At 36.4% G+C, this 22,041-nt stretch overlaps 1 protein-coding gene across 1 annotated transcript; it reads left to right on the top strand.

The window, feature by feature from the left end:
* Positions 1-266: 266 nt before the first annotated feature.
* Positions 267-1,451, top strand: LOC143559693 (F-box protein At5g07610-like). The gene has a single exon (XM_077048193.1). It carries the CDS (start codon positions 267-269, stop codon positions 1,449-1,451), a length of 1,185 nt encoding a protein of 394 aa, XP_076904308.1.
* Positions 1,452-22,041: the final 20,590 nt, after the last annotated feature.

Genomic DNA, 22,041 nt, shown 5'->3' with positions numbered 1-22,041 from the left:
TCATTACAGTTTTCTCTCTCCTCTACTCACAACCAATCCAACAAATATTAAAAAATAAATAGGGGCAAACAATGTTCCCCAAATGTTTCCCCAAATTTACAAAAAATCACTACATTTTTCTCTCCACCCTATAATTTACACTCACAATCACTCACAACCCCACCTTATAATTTGCAAACTCCCCACACATAATTATAGGGGATGGAATGAGAATGCTCTTACTTATTAACTCTACGGCCCACGGTTTGTTCGAGTATCGTCTTCCAATGGAGGATTTCGATCATCATCAATCTGTAGCAGTAATTGGTTCCAACGATGACCTTTTAACCGAAATCCTTGTCCGGCTTCCTGCAACCTCCATCCTTCGTTTTAAATCCGTATCTAAACACTGGCGATCACTTTTGACTCACAAACACTTCATCCACCGCTATGATGATAGTAAGCTTTTAAAATCTCCTGGTTTTTTTGCTCGCATTCATTTCACCGGCCATTGCCATGCCGTTCCAAAATCTATATATGTCGCGTTTGATGGTGAAGACCGAAGTACTGCTCCTTTCCGTGGTCTCGATAGTGTCGTAATCGAGCATTCTTGTAACGGTTTATTACTTTGTGCTGCCTTTCACAACGGTGCTTATGAATATTATGTTTTCAATCCCATCACCAAGCAACTCGCATTCATCCCATTGCCATCAGTCCCCGAATGGCGGAGTGTTGATGACACCATCCTTTCTGTGGCTCTCGCATTTCATCAAACAGATTGTGTGCACTACAAAGTTGTTTGCGTTTGTGCTTTAGAAAGATCCCGGAGGTTGATCCAGATTCAAGTCTACTCGTCTGATACAGGGAAATGGAAGATTTGTGTCGAATCTTTCTCTTCGCAGAAGATCAAGTTCCGCCACCACCAGGTGGTTTACTGGAATGGAGCAGTTCATTGGGCTCCCGATTATCGAAGTAATAAAATCTTGTACTACAAGTTAGATGTCGAACAGCTACAAATATCGCCCATGCCAGAGGGGTTGGTGTCTCATAAAGTATATACATTGTATTTAGGGGAATCGAGAGGGCATCTACATTTATCACGCGCGGGTCCCGAAGAAGATATTTTGAGCCTGAATGTGTACGAGATGTTGAGGGATCATTCGGGGTGGGTTGTCAATTATCGAGTTAATGCACTTCTGGGTGATGTTCCGGAAATGATTTGGCAATATCAGGCTCTGGAGAATTTCAGGAACATGAATTCGGGAAACCGTTATGTTTTTCGAGTCGTGGATGTGGTTAGAGGTATATCAGACGAAGATACATTCTTGGTATTGTTAACTCCCAGTAAGTTGCTAAGGTACAACGTTCACGACAAGAGTTTTAAGGAGTTGTATAGCAACAAAGACTACAATGAATTCGCATATGAATTCGCAAGTGTTCATCGTTACATCCAAACCTTGTCTTCTTTCTAGAAGACAATCAGGTTTGTTTATGTTTTCTATTAAGGTGTTTAAATGTGTTTCAAAATATTAGTTTATATCTGGTACTAAGTTGATGATCAAACTGGAAGGTTTAGTAAGGTTTTGTGTTTGTTGAAAACATGGTTTAAGGAGAATTGGAAATTTAATTAGTTTCAAGTTTATATTCTGGCTTAATTGGAATGTCTTTTAGTTTGTTTTGCATCTCTTTTATTAAAACCTGTTATCTGTTTCTTAGTTTATGTTTTTGTCGTGAAAAGAGAAGACAAAAAAAAAGAGAAATCTTATTATTAATTTTCATACAGCATTATGCACTTTGTAGCTAGTAACCAATTTGTGGCTGGTCTTTTGTGTTCTGCATTTAAAGAGGAACATATTTGGCTAGTTGATAAGCATGGGACATCGTTCAAGATTTCACTTTATCACATGAATATAACCACTAGAGTCATGAATGTAGCACAGTGACATTGGATCGATTAAACCTCTCAAAACGAGCTCAGCCCTATTGAGTCCGAGTCGAGTTTGAGCCATAAATAAATGAGTAACCCATCTAAAACAATGGACAACAAAGAACTCGGTTTGCTAAACTTTTTTGGCTAGCATGATGATTGCTTGAGCAGTGACAAAGCCTGGATGAGAACGTCGGGGCGGGTCCACCCCTGTCCCTCACTAAGCTCTGCCTATGTGCTTGAGGCCTCGAGTAGGCATTGCTATGAGATGTACGATACAAAAAATATGTGATAAAAAAATATGAGATCTAGTTAATATCACGAAAATTGATTATGTTGGCATTAACAGAGAAATTGAATCAATCAAGCAACATTTCTTCATGTTTTAATTTAGTCTATAAAATTTATTAAAATTAAAAAAATGTTCGTTTTTTTAAATAGTATTATTTTAAATGAATGTGGGTCGTGACTTAGGTTGTGCTCACGGCTGGGTTGTTGAATCAAATTGATTTAGTCTATTTTTGTAATTCTCAAATAGTGTAAGGTTGTTGATAAACTTGGTCTAACATAAGGTAAACTTTGTTTCCTATTGTCATGCTCACTCGTCTTAAATTCAAATATTCAACATTGATCGAATATTGATTATGTTGAAAAATGGTACTTAAATGTTGTTTTGTTTTTTTTTATCTCATGCGATCAAACTTTATGCTCATGTAAAATTCTTGAAAAAATGAAAATGATACACATTTTAACACTATAGAGCGCATTTATTTCTCAACAAATTATGTTTTAACAAAAGATAAAAACAAAAGAAAGGAGGAATTTTATGTTAAGTGAATATAGTTCAATTAAAAGTATTAATCAATGTGCGTTATGGTTGAATACTAAGCTTAATAGTTTATCCTAAACCAAATTAAAAACTAAATCGGCTACAAAGTTATAGGTGATCAAATCGGGTTGGTCAAAGGAACCGGAACCGGTTCAGAACCGGTTCCATTAGTCAACATCACTGTTTAAACCGGTTCCATGGTCGAACCGGTTAGGGAACCGAACCGGTTCCCCAACCCTCGGACCCGGAACCGGTGGAACCGGTTCTGACCGGTTCCTAAACCGGTTCTTACACTGTAACCGGTTCCAACCGGTTACAGTGTAAAATATTATTTTTTTTTCGTTTTTCGTTTCCGCTGCTTGTGTAGGTGATGATTTGTGTTCTTCTGATTTCTGAAGAGGCTCATGCTACTTTTGTTTTTCACCCACAGAGCAATGGTAAACAACATATTGAACTTAATGCTATGAGTGTCAGCGTGTTTGAATTGATTAGTCTGTATCGTGTATCGTGTAATGGTGAACTTAAATCTGTATCGTGTTACATTTGTTGAGTTTGCTATGTATTATAGTCTTTTGGCTTACGCAAGTCAAATGCTGAATTATAATCAAGAGCGGTGTTATACGATTCGTATTTGTATAACATGTTAAATAAAAAAAACAATTAACATAAAATTCATTTTATTTACTTTAAGAAGTTCAAAAAAAAAAGGTTACATGTTTTAAAATATTCAAAAACAAACTAACAAAACATTAAACTTATAAATATAAAGTTGTGACATATTATTTCTAGAAAAGCCTTCTTGTTCGTCGTAATTATTGAGTGGCGACTTATTCATCAGAATTACTTGTAGAAACGCCTTCTTGTTCGTCGTGCACTCGAACATCAAGTGGTGTTTCGTCTTCCAGAGTGGTTACGTGTTGAACACGATCGATTGAGTCCAAGTGATCCTTCAAGCAAATGCACATCTCCACCGACTCCGAATTCAGTCTTGTTCTTCTCACCGATATTACCCTGCCACTAAGAGAAAAAGCAGATTCCGAAGCTACCGTAGAAGCTTGGGCGGTTAGTAAATCACGGGCCATGGTGGCAAGAATCGGAAACTCGGTTTCCTTTACCTTCCACCAAGCCAAAACATCAAAAGTGCCATATTCCTCTTCGGATAAACCGGTAGAGAAATCATATGCACTATACCTTCCTAGTTCGCTTGAAGGGGTGTTACCCCTTTGTTTTTTAGCCGTTACGTTGCGAACGGTGTTCATAAGGCTAATCATGGGGTCTCGTACTCTAGGAGCACTTGAACTTGATGAAGACCCCCCCGGCGTAGGCATGTGTATGTTTGACCCATATTTATTTATATAAAAGTCATACATAAATTTAAAATTCAAGTTAAAATCATTTTGTGCCTCTGTTGAAAAGTTTGGGTCAACTTCATGCATATCTAAGGCTGAAAAAATTTCGTCTATCACACATTCAACCCCCGTAACATTTAACATTGGGTTTAAAGCGGCGGCGCAAGTAAAAATCGGTGGCAATTCAAGAAAGTATTTTTTTAATTTAAACTTCATTGGTAATATGATGTTTGAAAACATTGGACTTTTATTTTCAAATTCTTTAAGATTGTTAACGATTAAAAATAACTCCGAAAGAACCAAGGGACTTGTCGGATAATACGTTCCCGATAGTTTCATAGTTGATGTTTTAAAAACTTCAAGAAAAGTCGATAAGTCATTGATAATTTCCCATTTCTCATTTGAAAAGGGGATTGCCAAATCATTCTCGGCAAGACTAGAATGAAACATTTGTAAAGTGTCTCTTTGTTTCAAAGCACTTTGAAACATTATGCAAGTGGAATTCCATCGATGAGGTACATCCCAATTAGCTCCCAAAGCTTTTCTTCCCGTATCTTTACAAAATTTTCTATAATCCATTTATCTTTTTTTTCTTTTCTTAAAAACTTCATGTAGCATTACTCTAAAATCGTTTATAACCGATGTAACCTCATCCGAAGCAAGTCCGTCTTGCACGATTAAATTAATGATATGTGCAACACACCTTGAGTGAAAAAATACACCATTGCAAATCGGCGTATATTTTAATTTTAATTTATCAACCGCCGATGTATTATTCGACGCGTTATCAAATGCAATTGAAAATATTTTATTTTCTAGTTTATAAGTTTTTATAACATAATCTAAAATTTCAAACAAATTATCTCCCGTATGTGGATACTCAAAGAGTTCGAAAGCAATGGTGCGTTTCATCATTTCCCACGATGACGGGTCTACCCAATGAGCGGTGACACAAAGATAAGATTCGGGTAGACCATGTGGAGCCGACCAAACATCAGTAGTTAAGTTTATTCCCGTATTTATATTTTCAAAATATGCAATTAGTACCTCTTTGGCCTTCTTCCACAATTTTAAACAATAACGTTTAAGAGTATGACGACTTACGTGAGTGTATTGTGGTTGAAGCGTATCTCGAATCATGGCGGTTAAGCGAGGGTTGTCGAAGTGGCTAAACGGCAAAGCTTCTTGAATCACAAACTTCGCCATACGATCTTGAACTCGATCAATTTGGTATGTAAATATTCTGCCTTCACTATCCATTTGCGTTTGTTGCGACTCGACGTTCTGTTTCAACGCCCTGCAATACGGTCTTTCGATGTGTTTCTTCAAATTTGAATTCGAAAGTGGGTTTAAATAAATCCCACAAAACTTGCACCGAGCCTTCAATGAATGGTCACTCAATTCAACCAAATCCCAATTGCACCAAATCTCTTGATTACGATTATGAGGTACAATACGAACGAAACTTGGTCCGGCGGTGGAACCTTGACCAACCGATGATTGTGAGGCAGCCATAACAACAAATATGAATATAGAAGAAGAGAAAACAAGAGATTAGAGAACTCAGAATGTTGTAATAGCGTTTTTTTGTATTTTTTTGCGTTCGGGTTTGCGTTTTGAGTGTTGTGATGAACCCATTGCACCAAATACCTATTTATACTAGTAGTGGGGTGTTTGGGGAGCCAAAAAACGGCCATTTTTGACCCCAACGGTCAAAAAACGGCCATAAAACCGTTTCCCAACGGCTAGAACCACTCCAACGGCTATAACCGGTTCCGAACCGGTTCCGGTCGAACCGGTTCCAGAACCGGTTCCGGTTCGGTTCCGGTTCCTACCCGGTCCACCTCCAAACATGTCAAACCGGTCCCGGATCGTCGGGTTGAAACGGAACCGAACCGGTTCCTACGAAAAACGGGTAGGAACCGGTTCGGTTCCGGTTCGGTTCCACCGAACCGGTTCCAGGAACCGGTTTTGTTGTCCACCTCTATACAAAGTTGCTTTAACTTAGGCTTGTCCCACTGAATTAGCACACTTCGGCCCGGCCTTTCAAGTTTGGCCCACTTCCATTACGTTGTTTTCCGTTTATGCAATTACCATCGTTTAGTCGAAGCACAAAAACCCCTAATAATTATACATCTTCTTCAACACTCCAAAACCAAGAAAATGATCGATAATTAGCACGAATCGGTTCCAACGACGACCTTTTAACCAAAATCCTTATCCGGCTTCCTGTTATTTCTATCCTTCGTTTCAAATCCGTATCTAAACACTGGCAATTGCTTTTGAGTCACAGACATTTCACCCACCGGTATGATAATAATAATAACTTTTCTAAACCTCCTGGTCTGTTTGCTCGCAATCGCCTAATCTACCGAGAAGATGCCTGATAGTAAGCCGATTCGAGATGGCTAATCTCCCAAGATAGTGACCCTTTAAGCGAGTTAGACTTCAAAAAAATAGAGAGAACAAGACATGTAATTTACTTCAATATTCTTCTTAATATTAAACATAACAAGAAGGCCTTATATAGGCTTACAAACTTGGAGATAAATATGCATGTGCAATAACTGATGAGAACATGGACTAACAAGGCCATGCGTAGTGAAGGAGCTACAAATGGGGGGCGAATTGCGACACGTGGCGTCCAGCCAGCAAGGAGTGTGGGAATTTGTTTTTGAGGTGTAATGGTGTAGGGGCTACAAACTGGGCCTACAGTATCTTTTTTTTATTATTTTCTTTTTATAATTAAACTAAACATATAATTAAATAAAAAAGTATTAAAATTGAAAAGAAATACAAAAAAAAAATATATATACATAACTAAAAAAAACTAATATCCAAAATATTCGCGCATTTTTTCAATTCGTCGTCGTTCCAATAATGCGGCCTCTTCGTGTAACCCGACCGCTTTGAGGGATTCGTATTCTTTACTCATTTCCCGCAATTTCAACATAGCGACAATCTTTTCGTGTTGTTTGTTGGTTTCTCTCATGGCATCGTTGAGTTCCTCGGCAAACTTTACGTGTTTTTTGATGATTTCTCTCATGGTAGCGGCGAGTTCCACGGGATTCGGTTGGTTCGGTTTGTTTCTAGGATTCATTTTGCTAGATTTTTTGAAGAATTTGGGTATGAGTTGTGTATGAAATGGAGAAGAAGGTGTGTGTGTGTGTATATATATATATGATTGATTTCTTTTGAGAACCGCTTTGAGTTTTAAGAACTCGAAAGAACTCATGAGAAGTGAATGTGTAACTCTCATTAATCTCTATTTTCACTCCATTCTTATATATATATATATATATATATATATATATATATATATATATATATATATATATATATCATCGTACTCATTATATCCCACCAATAGCAAAGTTATGGTAGGATCTGAGGAGGGTAAGATGTAGACAGCCTTACCTCTGCCCCATAGGGAAAGAGAGGCTGCTTCCGGTGAGACCCTTGGCTCGATAGTAGTTTTGCATCAAGCTTTGGACATAAGCCACATAACAATCAATCATCGGGACACCGGCTAACTGGTGCATGTACCCTTGTCTTTCGGCTATCAACGCCACCACATGATGCCTGATTAACCTTCCGTTACTTTTAACGTTATTTTCACGAGATTAGTAAAATAACGTTAAAATTAGTGCAATTTCATATATATATATATATATATTGTTTTAATTAAGTTTTATTTTTTTTATTTTTGACCGTTTGACAACGGTCATATTAATAAAATAATATTATTTTATCATTCTTTCCGGCAACAACTTAACCCCGCTCCAGCCCCTTATCGCCCCAATTTCGCCGGGAGGCGGTGTTCCTCCTCAATTTCGCCCCCATTTCGCCCAACCTCTCGCCCACTGCGTTTGGCCTAAGTGGGCATGTATTTTTTTTTTCTGACAACCGAAGTTTTTCTCAGCCAACGATCAAGCAACACGTGTCCATGTTAATGGTGGATCTGATGGAGTGTGTTAGTAAAGGCGAGGGGGTGACGCTGTTGAGCTATATATGTTCCTGTCGGAATCGACGGTCAGCTATCGTGTCTCCGTCGGAACCGACGTTATTGTTATTCATGCAATAAAGTCGGATCTGGGATGTTTACAGGTGGTTAGTGTAGTTTAGTGCGGCTGAATGAAGACGACCGGTGGTGACGGTGGTTGTTAGCCGACAAATATGTGATCGATTATTAAACGTTGAACTTTTTTTTTTCTAATTTTCTTATTTTAACAAAAAGTCGAAGATGAAGACGACCAACAACAGTGGAGGTGGTGGCCGGGTGGTGTATGAAGGAATTATAAAAATTTATGAAAAAAACTTTGACCAAGAAAGTAAAAATAGACATTTAGAGGGATTTACCCTTATTTGAAAGGCGATAAACGATTGGCATTCAAAGGTTTAGTAATAAAGGATCGTATAAGATGTGACGTTGTTCTATAATTATATTTTGTTTTGTTCCTTAGTTTTTGTAATCTTATCCTCGTAAGCCATCCACTAGTCTTATGGTCTGTTTGGTATAAAGTAATGGAATGAATGCGTGAATAAAATGGACAAGCTAATATAATGGACAAAGGAATAGAATGATCATTACCATTCCATTGTCTTGTTTGGTTCACATGTGAATGGATCAATACTTTGTGTTGCTTCTAAGGCAGGAAAATACGAATGATTAAAGAAAAATTGGTGGCAAGTGGCGGTGATGATGGTGGGTGGCAGGCGGTGATTGGCGGTGGCAATCGGTGATTGTGTTTGGCGGTGACATGTGGTGTGGCGATGGCGGACGGTGGTGGTGGTTGGCAATAGTGGTAATAGCAAGCCGGTAGTGGTGATGGCTGTGGTGGTGGTTGGTCGTGGTGGGTGGGTTGCGGTGGTGCTGGGTGACAACGGTTGTGGTGGTAGTGGTTGGCGGCGGTGGTTGACGACGATAGTGGGCGGTGGCGGCTGCGGTGATGATGAGAGGGTGATGGAGGTGATGTAGGGTGAATGAGTGGATGAAATGAAAAAAAAACAAGGGGGGTGAATCAATGGCGAAGCTTGGACTAAGACACCGGGGGGGGGGGGGGGGGCGGACTCAAAATCTATTTAAAAAATTATAAGCGTTTTTCGACAGAAAACGACTTAATTTACACTAAGTATTACAAATTTCGGGTGAAAACGGGTAAATTTACACTACCGCGCAAAAAAAGGGGGTCCAGGCTTAGATTTTCGGTCGAAAACGACTTAATTTACTCTACGTATAACAAATTTCAGATGAAAAAATGGTAATTTTACACTATCGCGCAAAAAAAGGGGGCCCGGGCCTAAATTTTTGGTCGAAAACGGCTTACTTTACACTACGTATAACAAATTTCGGTTGAAAAACCGGTAAATTTACACTACCACGCAAAAAAAGGGGGTCCGGGCCTAAATTTTCGGTCGAAAACGGCTTAATTTACACTACTACGTATAACAAATTTCGGATGAAAAACGGGTAAATTTACACTATTGCGTGAAAAAACAGGGGGCCTGGGCATAAATTTTCAGTCAAAAACGGCTTAATTTACACTACGTATAACAAATTTCGGATGAAAAACGGATAAACTTACACTATTATGTGAAAAAAACAGGGGGGGGGGGGCCGCCGGGCCCTCACTATGCTTCGCCAGTGCGGTGAATGGAATGAATTTGAAATATATTTTAGAGGGAATGTAATGGATTAGGTAATGAATTATTCCATTCTATTAACCAACCAAACAATTTTTTTTTCATTCTTTGGCAATGATTGATTTTATTCCACCTCTAATTCATTCACCTCAAACACTACCTTAGTTTTAATTAATATAATTATCGCTGTTAAAAATAAAAAGTTGGAGATTGTCTGGGGACATGGATGCAAATATGTGATCGAGATCATGCTTCATATAAGAATTAACCACACAAATGGTACACGCACTATGACTATACCATGATTTTGATCTTAAAATTATGTTTATACATCTTAAGAGTTCACTCAAATGCATCCCATATGGTCCTTGAAATGAATGGAAGTTAAACTTCTATGTTTATAAATGTAAAACAACTTGTTAACTCTTAATATAAAAAAAATATATAGAAAGAGTTTAGATTATCACAAGAAAATTTAAAAAGTTATTAGCAAACTTCGAAAAAGTCACATTTAAACTACAATTCTTTTTCATTGTCTCTGTATCGTATTAACCTTTACGAAAGAATAATTAATTAGTAACAAAAAAATATATATATTAAGTTAGCGAGTTACAAATACATAACTCGTAAGCTACGTATATGCACATCGCCACTTCGTATGGGATATATGTATGTAAATTCGTGAAGTAGATATATGTAACATTGTGTGATACATATTTTTTCTTAATTTAAAAAATCTATAAGCGTTTTTCGACAGAAAACGTTTTTCGACAGAAAACGGGTAAATTTATTTAAAAAATTATAAGCGTTTTTCGACAGAAAACGACTTAATTTACACTAAGTATTACAAATTTCGGGTGAAAACGGGTAAATTTACACTACCGCGCAAAAAAAGGGGGTCCAGGCTTAGATTTTCGGTCGAAAACGACTTAATTTACTCTACGTATAACAAATTTCAGATGAAAAAATGGTAATTTTACACTATCGCGCAAAAAAAGGGGGCCCGGGCCTAAATTTTTGGTCGAAAACGGCTTACTTTACACTACGTATAACAAATTTCGGTTGAAAAACCGGTAAATTTACACTACCGCGCAAAAAAAGGGGGTCCGGGCCTAAATTTTCGGTCGAAAACGGCTTAATTTACACTACTACGTATAACAAATTTCGGATGAAAAACGGGTAAATTTACACTATTGCGTGAAAAAACAGGGGGCCTGGGCATAAATTTTCAGTCAAAAACGGCTTAATTTACACTACGTATAACAAATTTCGGATGAAAAACGGATAAACTTACACTATTATGTGAAAAAAACAGGGGGGGGGGGGCCGCCGGGCCCTCACTATGCTTCGCCAGTGCGGTGAATGGAATGAATTTGAAATATATTTTAGAGGGAATGTAATGGATTAGGTAATGAATTATTCCATTCTATTAACCAACCAAACAATTTTTTTTTCATTCTTTGGCAATGATTGATTTTATTCCACCTCTAATTCATTCACCTCAAACACTACCTTAGTTTTAATTAATATAATTATCGCTGTTAAAAATAAAAAGTTGGAGATTGTCTGGGGACATGGATGCAAATATGTGATCGAGATCATGCTTCATATAAGAATTAACCACACAAATGGTACACGCACTATGACTATACCATGATTTTGATCTTAAAATTATGTTTATACATCTTAAGAGTTCACTCAAATGCATCCCATATGGTCCTTGAAATGAATGGAAGTTAAACTTCTATGTTTATAAATGTAAAACAACTTGTTAACTCTTAATATAAAAAAAATATATAGAAAGAGTTTAGATTATCACAAGAAAATTTAAAAAGTTATTAGCAAACTTCGAAAAAGTCACATTTAAACTACAATTCTTTTTCATTGTCTCTGTATCGTATTAACCTTTACGAAAGAATAATTAATTAGTAACAAAAAAATATATATATTAAGTTAGCGAGTTACAAATACATAACTCGTAAGCTACGTATATGCACATCGCCACTTCGTATGGGATATATGTATGTAAATTCGTGAAGTAGATATATGTAACATTGTGTGATACATATTTTTTCTTTACAGTACTTGTAGTTAAAACTTAAAAGAAATGAAATGACTTTATGGTTTTTCTGATTGACCGGTTTTAGGTTTCAAATAACGAAAGTTATGAAATTAGCCATGTACTTGGTCTTGAGGGCATAAATTGGGCTACTCCCAAAAATTTCATGAACCTAGAAAAGTAAGAAAAGGAGGTACGGTATGCGTTATGTGATTCTGAATTTCTGATATAACGGGACTTGGAAGGTGGACTAGAAGAAAACTAATTAAAAAGCGAATGTGGATTGGGCTTTAGTAAACATCCGTTTGGGCCATCGAGTTGAGAGGATATCAGGGTATGGACGTCCAAACCGCTCGTCGCTCGAACTCGCTCGCTCGGAAAATGCTCGCTTGTTTTTCGCTTGATTGAAAACGAGCCGCTCTGCTCGGTTCGGTTTGTAAACGAGCCAAGCAACGAGCAAAGGTCCGCTCGGTTCGGTTCGGCTCAAATATTTTTAATTTATTTTATATATAATTACATGTGAATAAATATATAAATATATAGACAAAACACATAAATATAAACTTACAATTATTTTTACTCCTTTAAAATTTTCATATTCCATCAATTTTATGGTTTTATTTGTTCACTTCAAGTTTTTAGAATACTACAAGTTTGTTTACATGATTATTATATCTCACTTCAAACTTATTTTTAATAAAAAAATTACAATCTATTGCACGTTTTTCTAAAAACTGCTAATTTATTTATAAAATATATTATTTACAACCTTCAAATTTGTTTCTTATTGAAAATTTTAAAGTGAAAAAGAAACCAATAATGCTCGAAATCGCTCGATGTTCGATCGAAAAATGCTCGATTCAATTTTGGCTCGTTTGCGGTTTTCGCTCGGTTCGAATTTAAGCCGTTCGGTTCGGTTCGGTTTGGTTGTAAACGATTGAGCCAAGCAACGAGCAAGCCTTCGCTCAGTTCGGCTCGGCTCATGAACAGCCCTATATCAGGGGGCTTGAAATATTATAGTTTTTTTCGTTTCATAAGGTTCATTTATTTTTCATGATTTGTTTCGTATTTGCTTTGATTGAATTAGCCACTATGTTTGGCTAAACTCTTTTAGTTTCAATGGTATAGTTTGTTTCTTTGACACATCTCTATGAACGGTTATGTGATCAAACTTTTGAATGATTTATTTTATCTTGAACCAGGATCCTTTTCAAAAACATATTAGCTTGTTAATAAAATCTGCCACTTTGTTAATTATTTTAATAAAATTCTTCAAGTTTTAAATCCCAATAAGTTTTTAATGATTAATAAAAGGAACAAATAACGTTTTATGCTTAATCTAAACTCGTTATAGAATCACACAATCTAATTAAGTATTCTAAATGACGTTTGTGTTTAATTTTAGTTCATACTTCTATCGTCGCAACCTACATGCTAAAATCTGAACAACATGAGCTTAGAGTAGCAGAATTGGCTTTAATCAACGAACTAAATTAGATGGAGGGGATGTCCAAATGACGTGAAATCTAGTATTGATACAAACAGTTTAAACAAATGAGCATTGCACCATAATTGTTGATGATCGTAAGCCGAATCGAATTAAGAATTTTCCTTAGTCATGTTGTAATAGTTTTTAAATATCTAAATCCACTCAACAATTTAATTAATGTTTTTCTTTTAATTTTCTTATTAATTCGTCTTAGTAGTTAGTTTTTTTTATGGTAATTTAAGTTTATTTAATTCAATACTCCATGTTTTAATTTATTTTAGGAATAATCGCATATTCACTTAAACGCTTTTGGTATAATATAGTTAATCCGTCGACACAAATCTTACTTCCATTCAATACTAGGATCATGTGACTAGTAAGTCTAAGTAGGTTTATTTTATTGTTTTATTTGCGAGATTTAGTACCCACCATTTGGTCAACATAGACCAATCAATGACCCATTTATCCACTAACTTGGTGATCCGTGACGATCAACCTAACACAACGGTATAAAGACATACTCTAGAACCTTTCTCTTAATTAGTGCCTAACGATTAGCATTGAGCTAGAGTACATTTTACAATTTTGTTCATTTTTACACAAGTCTTGATTGAGGAAAGGACGCTTCTTGTGCGGGAGAGAATGGTGGGATAATACTATTAACTTTGTAATTTGAAATTTTTAATAATGTATAAATGAAATGTGTATGCTATTTTTTTGTGATTCATAAATTAATTTGGGGTTTCTTTTAACTGGGTGTGTCGGGTCATCACGCTTTGTCTTCGGACAAAAGGGTGATCCAACTGTTAGGTTGTTCTCATGTGTTCGGACCTTTGCTGTTAAAAATAATAATTCAATTTGGGAATTACAAGAATTTGTCGATTACTTTTATCCAGATTTATCCGCCTGACAAGTACACATGGTAAAAGAATTCCCTTTAGTATCTAGTTAATCAGTTTCTCGCCAATGTGGCACTTTTGACCTTTTACATATGTATAGGGTCGACTTGTCTTTTCTTAAATTATGAGTCGAAACGGCAAAAATATATCTAAAATATGATATGTGTTTAACGGGTTGATAGTTCCAATACGACCAAACTAAAAGTTACTCGCTTTGACATGTAATTCAACCTTCTCTTTACCACTTCGCTTTGACATGTAATTCAACTACGATGGCCTCGAAGGGGTGGACCTGAACACGACCTGATTCTAAGACTGGTCGATATGGGGCTCCAACATATGACATGGCGGGCGCCGATGGGCGCTCAACACCACCAAGGGGGCGCCCTTGGTGGTGGGGCGCTGATGGTGAAGGTTGTTGTGATGCTGGGTGCGGATGAGGCTTGGATGGTGGGGCCCTCTCTCTCTATCTGTCAAACACACATACATACATATGTATTAAAGGGGCTTCAAAGCCCCCGCACCATAGAGGAGCATCTTTCAGGTGAGGTTTCGTAGCCCCAGTGCCCACGTGGCGCTGACGTGGCACTGGGGAGGGGCTTCGAAGCCCCTCACCATAGAGGACAGTCTAAGTGGGTTTGTCACGACACAAATAAATATGTGTTAATTATTTCATTATGGTTGAAAAACTCAACCCGACAACCTGGTAAGTGGTAATCCGTCACACAACCTGGTATGTTACCTAGCAATACATTAATCCTTGATTATGATAAAATGCAAATTTGAAAAATCTAAGTCTCAAAATAGTTTAATATGATAATCATGTGTCAGACTATTATATACTTATCTCATAATAATTTAAATATGCCAATCACGTGTTAGGTCGATCTAAAACACAAATTTAAATATGCTAATTGACCTAATTCCAACAATGCACATGCACCTAACCAACTTCACGTTGATATCCCCAAGCGTACGTGTTAGGTCGATCTAAACTCTCTAAATACTTTGTGAGAGGAAAATTTTGGGATCAAGTTTTATAGACGGTAAGAATTAAAAGGAATTCGTAGTTCAAAGAAAAAAAACCTCATTCACATGTGTTAATGAGTTAGTTAAAGTTAAACGAAACAAAACTATGTAAGTCATAACAAGTAACTAACTGTATTCAATTTTCACATCTTACAATTAATAAATCACAATAGATTATTGAATATTACAAATCATAAAAGTCGCTCGTGCATTACCATGTTGGATTTTGTATATGAACTAACACATCAAAATATCCCACCAAAACTTAGAAGTGAATTTAAGACTATGTATCATTGTAGGGTTTTGTATGAGAAGTGGAAATATCACAAACAGAGAAGAGGATTCTAATACAGTAATACTATCATTCGTCATGTTTTAATACTGAATTAAAACACGTATACAAAAATTTTAGTTGCCATCTAATAAATAAATGAAAAGTATAAAATGGCAAGCCTAGCCCGGATTAATACCATTTGCAGTATATATAGTGTTGGTAAGTTGCTAGAGTATTTAGTGACCGTTAGTGAAAGCAATGTATTTTCCGGAAAAAAAACTCAAGCGTGCGTGTATAGAGATTCCATTTATTTACAGTACACTATGTTAACCACTTGCGTAAAATACAAATTTGATAACAAATCTATGTCTCGAAATACTTTAAATATGTGATTTGACGTCGTGCTAAAACACAAATTTAAATATGCTAATCCCAACATTGCACATAAACCAACTCCACGTTGAAGTCAAATATGTATACAATAAAACTTTTATTGACGTTAAAATGTTGTTAATTTGAATGATGAAAATGGTCACATGATTTTTTAAATTATAAAAAAGAGTAAATTGTGATGTAGTTTTGATGATATGTATGTATGTATGTATGTATGTTGTTTGATCGTTAGCTATGTTGCACGGGAACAGGAAACGGGCATGGGTACGGGAACGAGAAACGGCAAAACTCAAAAAATCAAGAAACGGGTACGGCACGTGTACAACAATAAATACATATAAAAATAAATATATATTATAGATAAGTAATTCATTATTAATAAAAAATAAAAAAAATATATAACTTTTATTTATATATAATGTCAATTTTAAACATTTTATGTATAAAATTACAAGTTGAGGACCAAATGTAAACTAGTTTAGATAAAGAGGGTTAAATGTAAAAATGCATAACCTAATTTTATACTTTTTATGTAAATGTTAACAAATTTGAAGGACTAGATGCAAACAAGTGAAATATCAAGGGGTTAAATGTTAAACCTAAACTTAAATTTAACCTTAACAATAAAACAACCACCACCTTTTCTTCTTCATCCGTTTTCCGGCGCCGGAATCTTTGTCGGAATACCGTATGTGGCGCCGGATTTCATCAGAAACGTCCCAGAATAGTTTTTTTAACCGTCCCCATTTAACGGGTTCGTTTAGAAACGTCGCCAAATATCAGGAAACATTATGGAAACGTCCCGCAACCGTCCCCGTAGGCGTTTCCTTCCTCGACGAGTTTCCGGGACGGTGTACGATGGGTTCCAGGCGTTTCCGTGCATTAGAGATCGTTAGTACATTATCACTAACAACTCGGTTAATGAGATTCACAAACATGTTGCATCGGACGGACACAAATACTAGCTAATTTAGTTTATTAAATGATACAAACTTGCAAGAAGCAAGAAACCCAAACATACAAAGAAGGAAAATTATAAATTACAATTCATTATACATGTGACCAATCTATAATGAGATATTCACAAAATTATCATTATACCAATTCTTTGGCTCCAAGCATGATCTTTGCTCAAATGCTTCACCTATAAGAATGAGGCCGATTTGATGTCATTCACCAATTTTGACATCGAAAAAAATATTATTCCATGATTACCAAATAATCCACTGGATCAAAATGCACTAATTTAGGACGTAATTTAATCCAATCATGAATAATCAACTATACCCACCTGATAATGCACAAATTGTGAAGTTTCTGAACTAATGCCTCACATAATACACATCTCGTGTCACCCAAATATATGAATCTTACTGACAGTGCCATTTTAGTAGGAATACGGTCCAATAACGACATCCGTACAAAATAATTTACCCTATAGAAACCCATTTCATCCATTAGGTAAAACCAATGACCTTAGATCATGTCCCATCTTAAAGAAGGTCACCCAAAAAGAAGATACCAAACTGAAGAAACACTAACCGGACTCCGGGCAGATTACGGATAACCTGGGGATTAGATAGATGTTTCCCACGAGGGGTTAGACCCGGCAAAGATGGTTCTTCTGATAACCTGCAAAACAGACACCGTGAGCTTGTCACTGAGAAAGGGGGGGTCCTCCTTGTGACCACCCTCCGGCGTGAGAATCAGACTAGATTGCTCTTTAAATATAATTGTATACTAAGAGATTGCTAGAGCAGATATCATGTATAATATGATGATAATATGATAAGATGAGATGGTCATACCATTTGGGGTATTTATAGCCGAAGGTAGGTTTCCAAGGAGGTGTGGCCGGCTGAATAGTATTCCTGTTCCACCAACTGTGGCCTACGCACGTGCCCTGCTGGTAGTTGGTGAGTAGGCAGCGGCTGACAATGACCAGGCCTGCTGTGTACTATTCCTTTTCTACCAACTGCCGGCTATGCACGTGGTATGGCAGGAGTTGGTGAGTAGGCAGCGGCTAACAGTGACATTCAGTACATGTCCCATCTTAAAGAAGGTCACCCAAAAAGAAGATACCAAACCATTCGACTTCTTTTTATAACCAACAGTATAGATTTTTCGAGGTTGATAAGTTTGAAATCAATATTAACAACTTTGCAATTCATAATGGTTTATACATAAACGAAAGGAAAATTTCTCATAATAATCCTTTTGAAGAAAGGATGTCCTAGAATAGAGAAAAATGTTAAAGAAAGATGAGAAGAAGAAGGAGAATGAGGAGAAGATGGAAAATGAGGAGGAGGATGAGGATGAGGAGAAGAGGAAGAATGAGGGTTAGGAGGAGGAGGAGGAGGAGGAGGAGGAAGAGGAAGAACCCAAAAATTTGGACGGACAGACTAGATTGCTTAAAATTTGACTGTGGTAGACAATATTACTTAAAATGTGGACGAGCCGACGAGATTCAAATAATCTTTGGTCGGTTCGATTACCTAGGTGTCGCCTCTGACGAGATTCGAAGGGTTATTTCTGAATTTTGAAATTTTTTTGGACTATTATGGGATTCTCTATTTTCAAAAGGGGTAATATGTGAATTTTCCCTGAATGAAAATATAACAACAATAATGATGGTTCTTATCTTTGTTTGTTTTAAGTGATTGAGATCCAATGACAATGCTGTTTTAGAAATTAGATGAAATTATAAATAAAATAAAACTTTAAATATATACGGGCGAGTTAATTTGCAAGGGTGAGTTTATGCGTGAAGCGTACGAAACCACCAGGAAGTGACATTTAACCTTTCGTGTCACAATTATACATGAAGTATTAAGAAGCATATATTCCGTGACTTAAAAAATTAATTATGTTAATAATTACACCACTTATATATAATTATTTATTATTCGTAAGCTTAGCACAATAAAAGTCTTTTTGTTTTTACCCTTTTTTCAATAGTGGAGGGTTTAAGAGAAAACCACAAAATAATTATAAGAAAATCGAGAAAACTACCAGACGAATCAATTTCTTTAACTTTTTTCATTTATTAAATAGTTATAAGTTTAGAAATATAAAAATGATTAAAAAATGTAGCTTAGTAAAAATATAACCTAGATTATGCCTAATGTTTCATAAATGCTAAGTTGATTTATGATACTTAATAGTTTATAAGTTTATTCCTATGTTGGTAGTATGATCCGTAAACAATTAAAAACAGATAAATACGTGACTTATGACGAAATTAAACAAAATTAGACCTGAACCCGTGAAAATATATAAGTTACAATTTCATAGGTCACATGGACATAAAATTTTCAGCAACAGGAGTTTATTTAATGGATTAACTCTGGATTAACTCTCCTTAATCTTGTTTAATGGATTGAGTTGTTTGTTGGGTTGGGTTGGGTTGGGTTGTATTCTTTTGTTTACTCTTCTTTGTTTGTTTATTGTGAATTTTCCTCCAGCTCCTAGCTAGGCATGATCAACAAAACCGGTTCCTGGAACCGAACCGGAACCGAACCGGTTCCTACCCGTTTTTGGTAGGAACCGGACCCTATCTGATTCAACCCGATGATCCGTGACCGGTTCTTGCATTTCTGAGTGGGGGCGGGTAGGAACCGGAACCGGTTCAACCGGAACCGGTTCTAGCCGTTGGATCGATCTAGCCGTTTTTTTGGCCGTTTTTGACCGTTGGGGTCAAAAATAGCCGTTTTTTGGCTCCCCCAAGCACCCCACTACTAGTATAAATAGATATTTGGTGTCATGGGTTCATCACAACACTCAAAACGCAAACCCGAACGCAAAAAAAATACAAAAAAAACGCTATTACAACGTTTTGAGTTCTCTAATCTCTTGTTTTCTCTAATTCTATATTCATATTTGTTGTTATGGATGCCTCACAATCATCGGTTGGTCAAGGTTCCAACGCCGCACCAAGTTTCGTTCGTATTGTACCTCATAATCGTAATCAAGAGATTTGGTGCAATTGGGATTTGGTTGAATTGAGTGACCATTCATTGAAGGCTCGGTGCAAGTTTTGTGGGATTTATTTAAACCCACTTTCGAATTCAAATTTGAAGAAACACATCGAAAAACCGTATTGCAAGGCGTTGAAAAAGAACGTCGATTCGCAACAAACGCAAATGGATAGTGAAGGCGGAATATTTACATACGAAATTGATCGAGTTCAAGATCGTATGGCGAAGTTTGTGATTCAAGAAGCTTTGCCGTTTAGCCACTTCGACAACCCTCGCTTAACCGCCATGATTCGAGATACGCTTCAACCACAATACACTCACGTAAGTCGTCATACTCTTAAACGTTATTGTTTAAAATTGTGGAAGAAGGCCAAAGAGGTACTAATTGCATATTTTGAAAATATAAATACGGGAATAAACTTAACTAGTGATGTTTGGTCGGCTCCACATGGTCTACCCGAATCTTATCTTTGTGTCACCGCTCATTGGGTAGACCCGTCATCGTGGGAAATGATGAAACGCACCATTGCTTTCGAACTCTTTGAGTATCCACATACGGGAGATAATTTGTTTGAAATTTTAGATTATGTTATAAAAACTTATAAACTAGAAATAATATTTTCAATGGCATTTGATAACGCGTCGAATAATACATCGGCGGTTGATAAATTAAAATTAAAATATACGCCGATTTGCAATGGTGTATTTTTTCACTCAAGGTGTGTTGCACATATCATTAATTTAATCGTGCAAGACGGACTTGCTTCGGATGAGGTTACATCGGTTATAAACGATTTTAGACTAATGCTACATGAAGTTTTTAAGAAAAGTAAAAAAAGACAAATGGATTATAGAAAATTTTGTAAAGATACGGGAAGAAAAGCTTTGGGAGCTAATTGGGATGTACCTCATCGATGGAATTCCACTTGCATAATGTTTCAAAGTGCTTTGAAACAAAGAGAAACTTTACAAATGTTTCATTATACTCTTGCCGAGAATGATTTGGCAATCCCCTTTTCAAATGAGAAATGGGAAATTATCAATGACTTATCGACTTTTCTTGAAGTTTTTAAAACATCAACTACGAAACTATCGGGAACGTATTATCCGACAAGTCCCTTGGTTCTTTCGGAGTTATTTTTAATCGTTAACAATCTTAAAGAATTTGAAAATAAAAGTCCAATGTTTTCAAACATCATATTACCAATGAAGTTTAAATTAAAAAAATACTTTCTTGAATTGCCACCGGTTTTTACTTGCGCCGCCGCTTTAAACCCAATGTTAAATGTTACGGGGGTTGAATGTGTGATAGACGAAATTTTTTCAGCCTTAGATATGCATGAAGTTGACCCAAACTTTTCAACAGAGGCAAAAAATGATTTTAACTTGAATTTTAAATTTATGTATGACTTTTATTTAAATAAATATGGGTCAAACATACGCATGCCTATGCCGGGGGGGTCTTCATCAAGTTCAAGTGCTACTAGAGTACGAGATCCCATAATTATCCTTATGAACACCGTTCGCAACGTAACGGCTAAAAAACAAAGGGGTAACACCCCTTCAAGCGAACTAGGAAGGTATAGTGCAAATGATTACTCTACCGGTTTATCCGAAGAGGAATATGGCACTTTTGATGTTTTGGCTTGGTGGAAGGTAAAGGAAACCGAGTTTCCGATTCTTGCCACCATGGCCCGTGATTTACTAACCGTCCAAGCTTCTACGGTAGCTTCGGAATCCGCTTTTTCTCTTAGTGGCAGGGTAATATCGGTGAGAAGAACAAGACTAAATTCGGAGTCGGTGAAGATGTGCATTTGCTTAAAGGATCACTTGGACTCAATCGATCGTATTCAACACGTAAGCACTCTCGAAGATGAAACACCACTTGATGTTCGAGTGCACGACGAACAAGAAGGCATTTCTACAAGTAATTCCGAGGAAGAAGTCGCCGCTCAATAATTACGACGAACAAGAAGGCTTTTCTAGAAATAATATGTCACAACTTTATATTTAGAAGTTTAATGTTTTGTTAGTTTGTTTTTGAAGATTTTAAAACATGTAACCTTTTTTTTTTTGAACTTCTTAAAGTAAATAAAATGAATTTTATGTTAACTGTTTTGTTTATTTTTCATGCTATACAAATACGAATCGTAGTTTAGAATTCAAATCGCAAACGAAAAACGAAAAAAAAAAA

Source organism: Bidens hawaiensis, unplaced genomic scaffold, assembly GCF_021521415.1.
Source record: "Bidens hawaiensis isolate Kalapana, Puna unplaced genomic scaffold, B.hawaiensis_p1.1 tig00001093_1, whole genome shotgun sequence".
Lineage (NCBI taxonomy): Eukaryota > Viridiplantae > Streptophyta > Magnoliopsida > Asterales > Asteraceae > Bidens > Bidens hawaiensis.
This window is presented reverse-complemented; position numbering and strand designations above follow the sequence as displayed.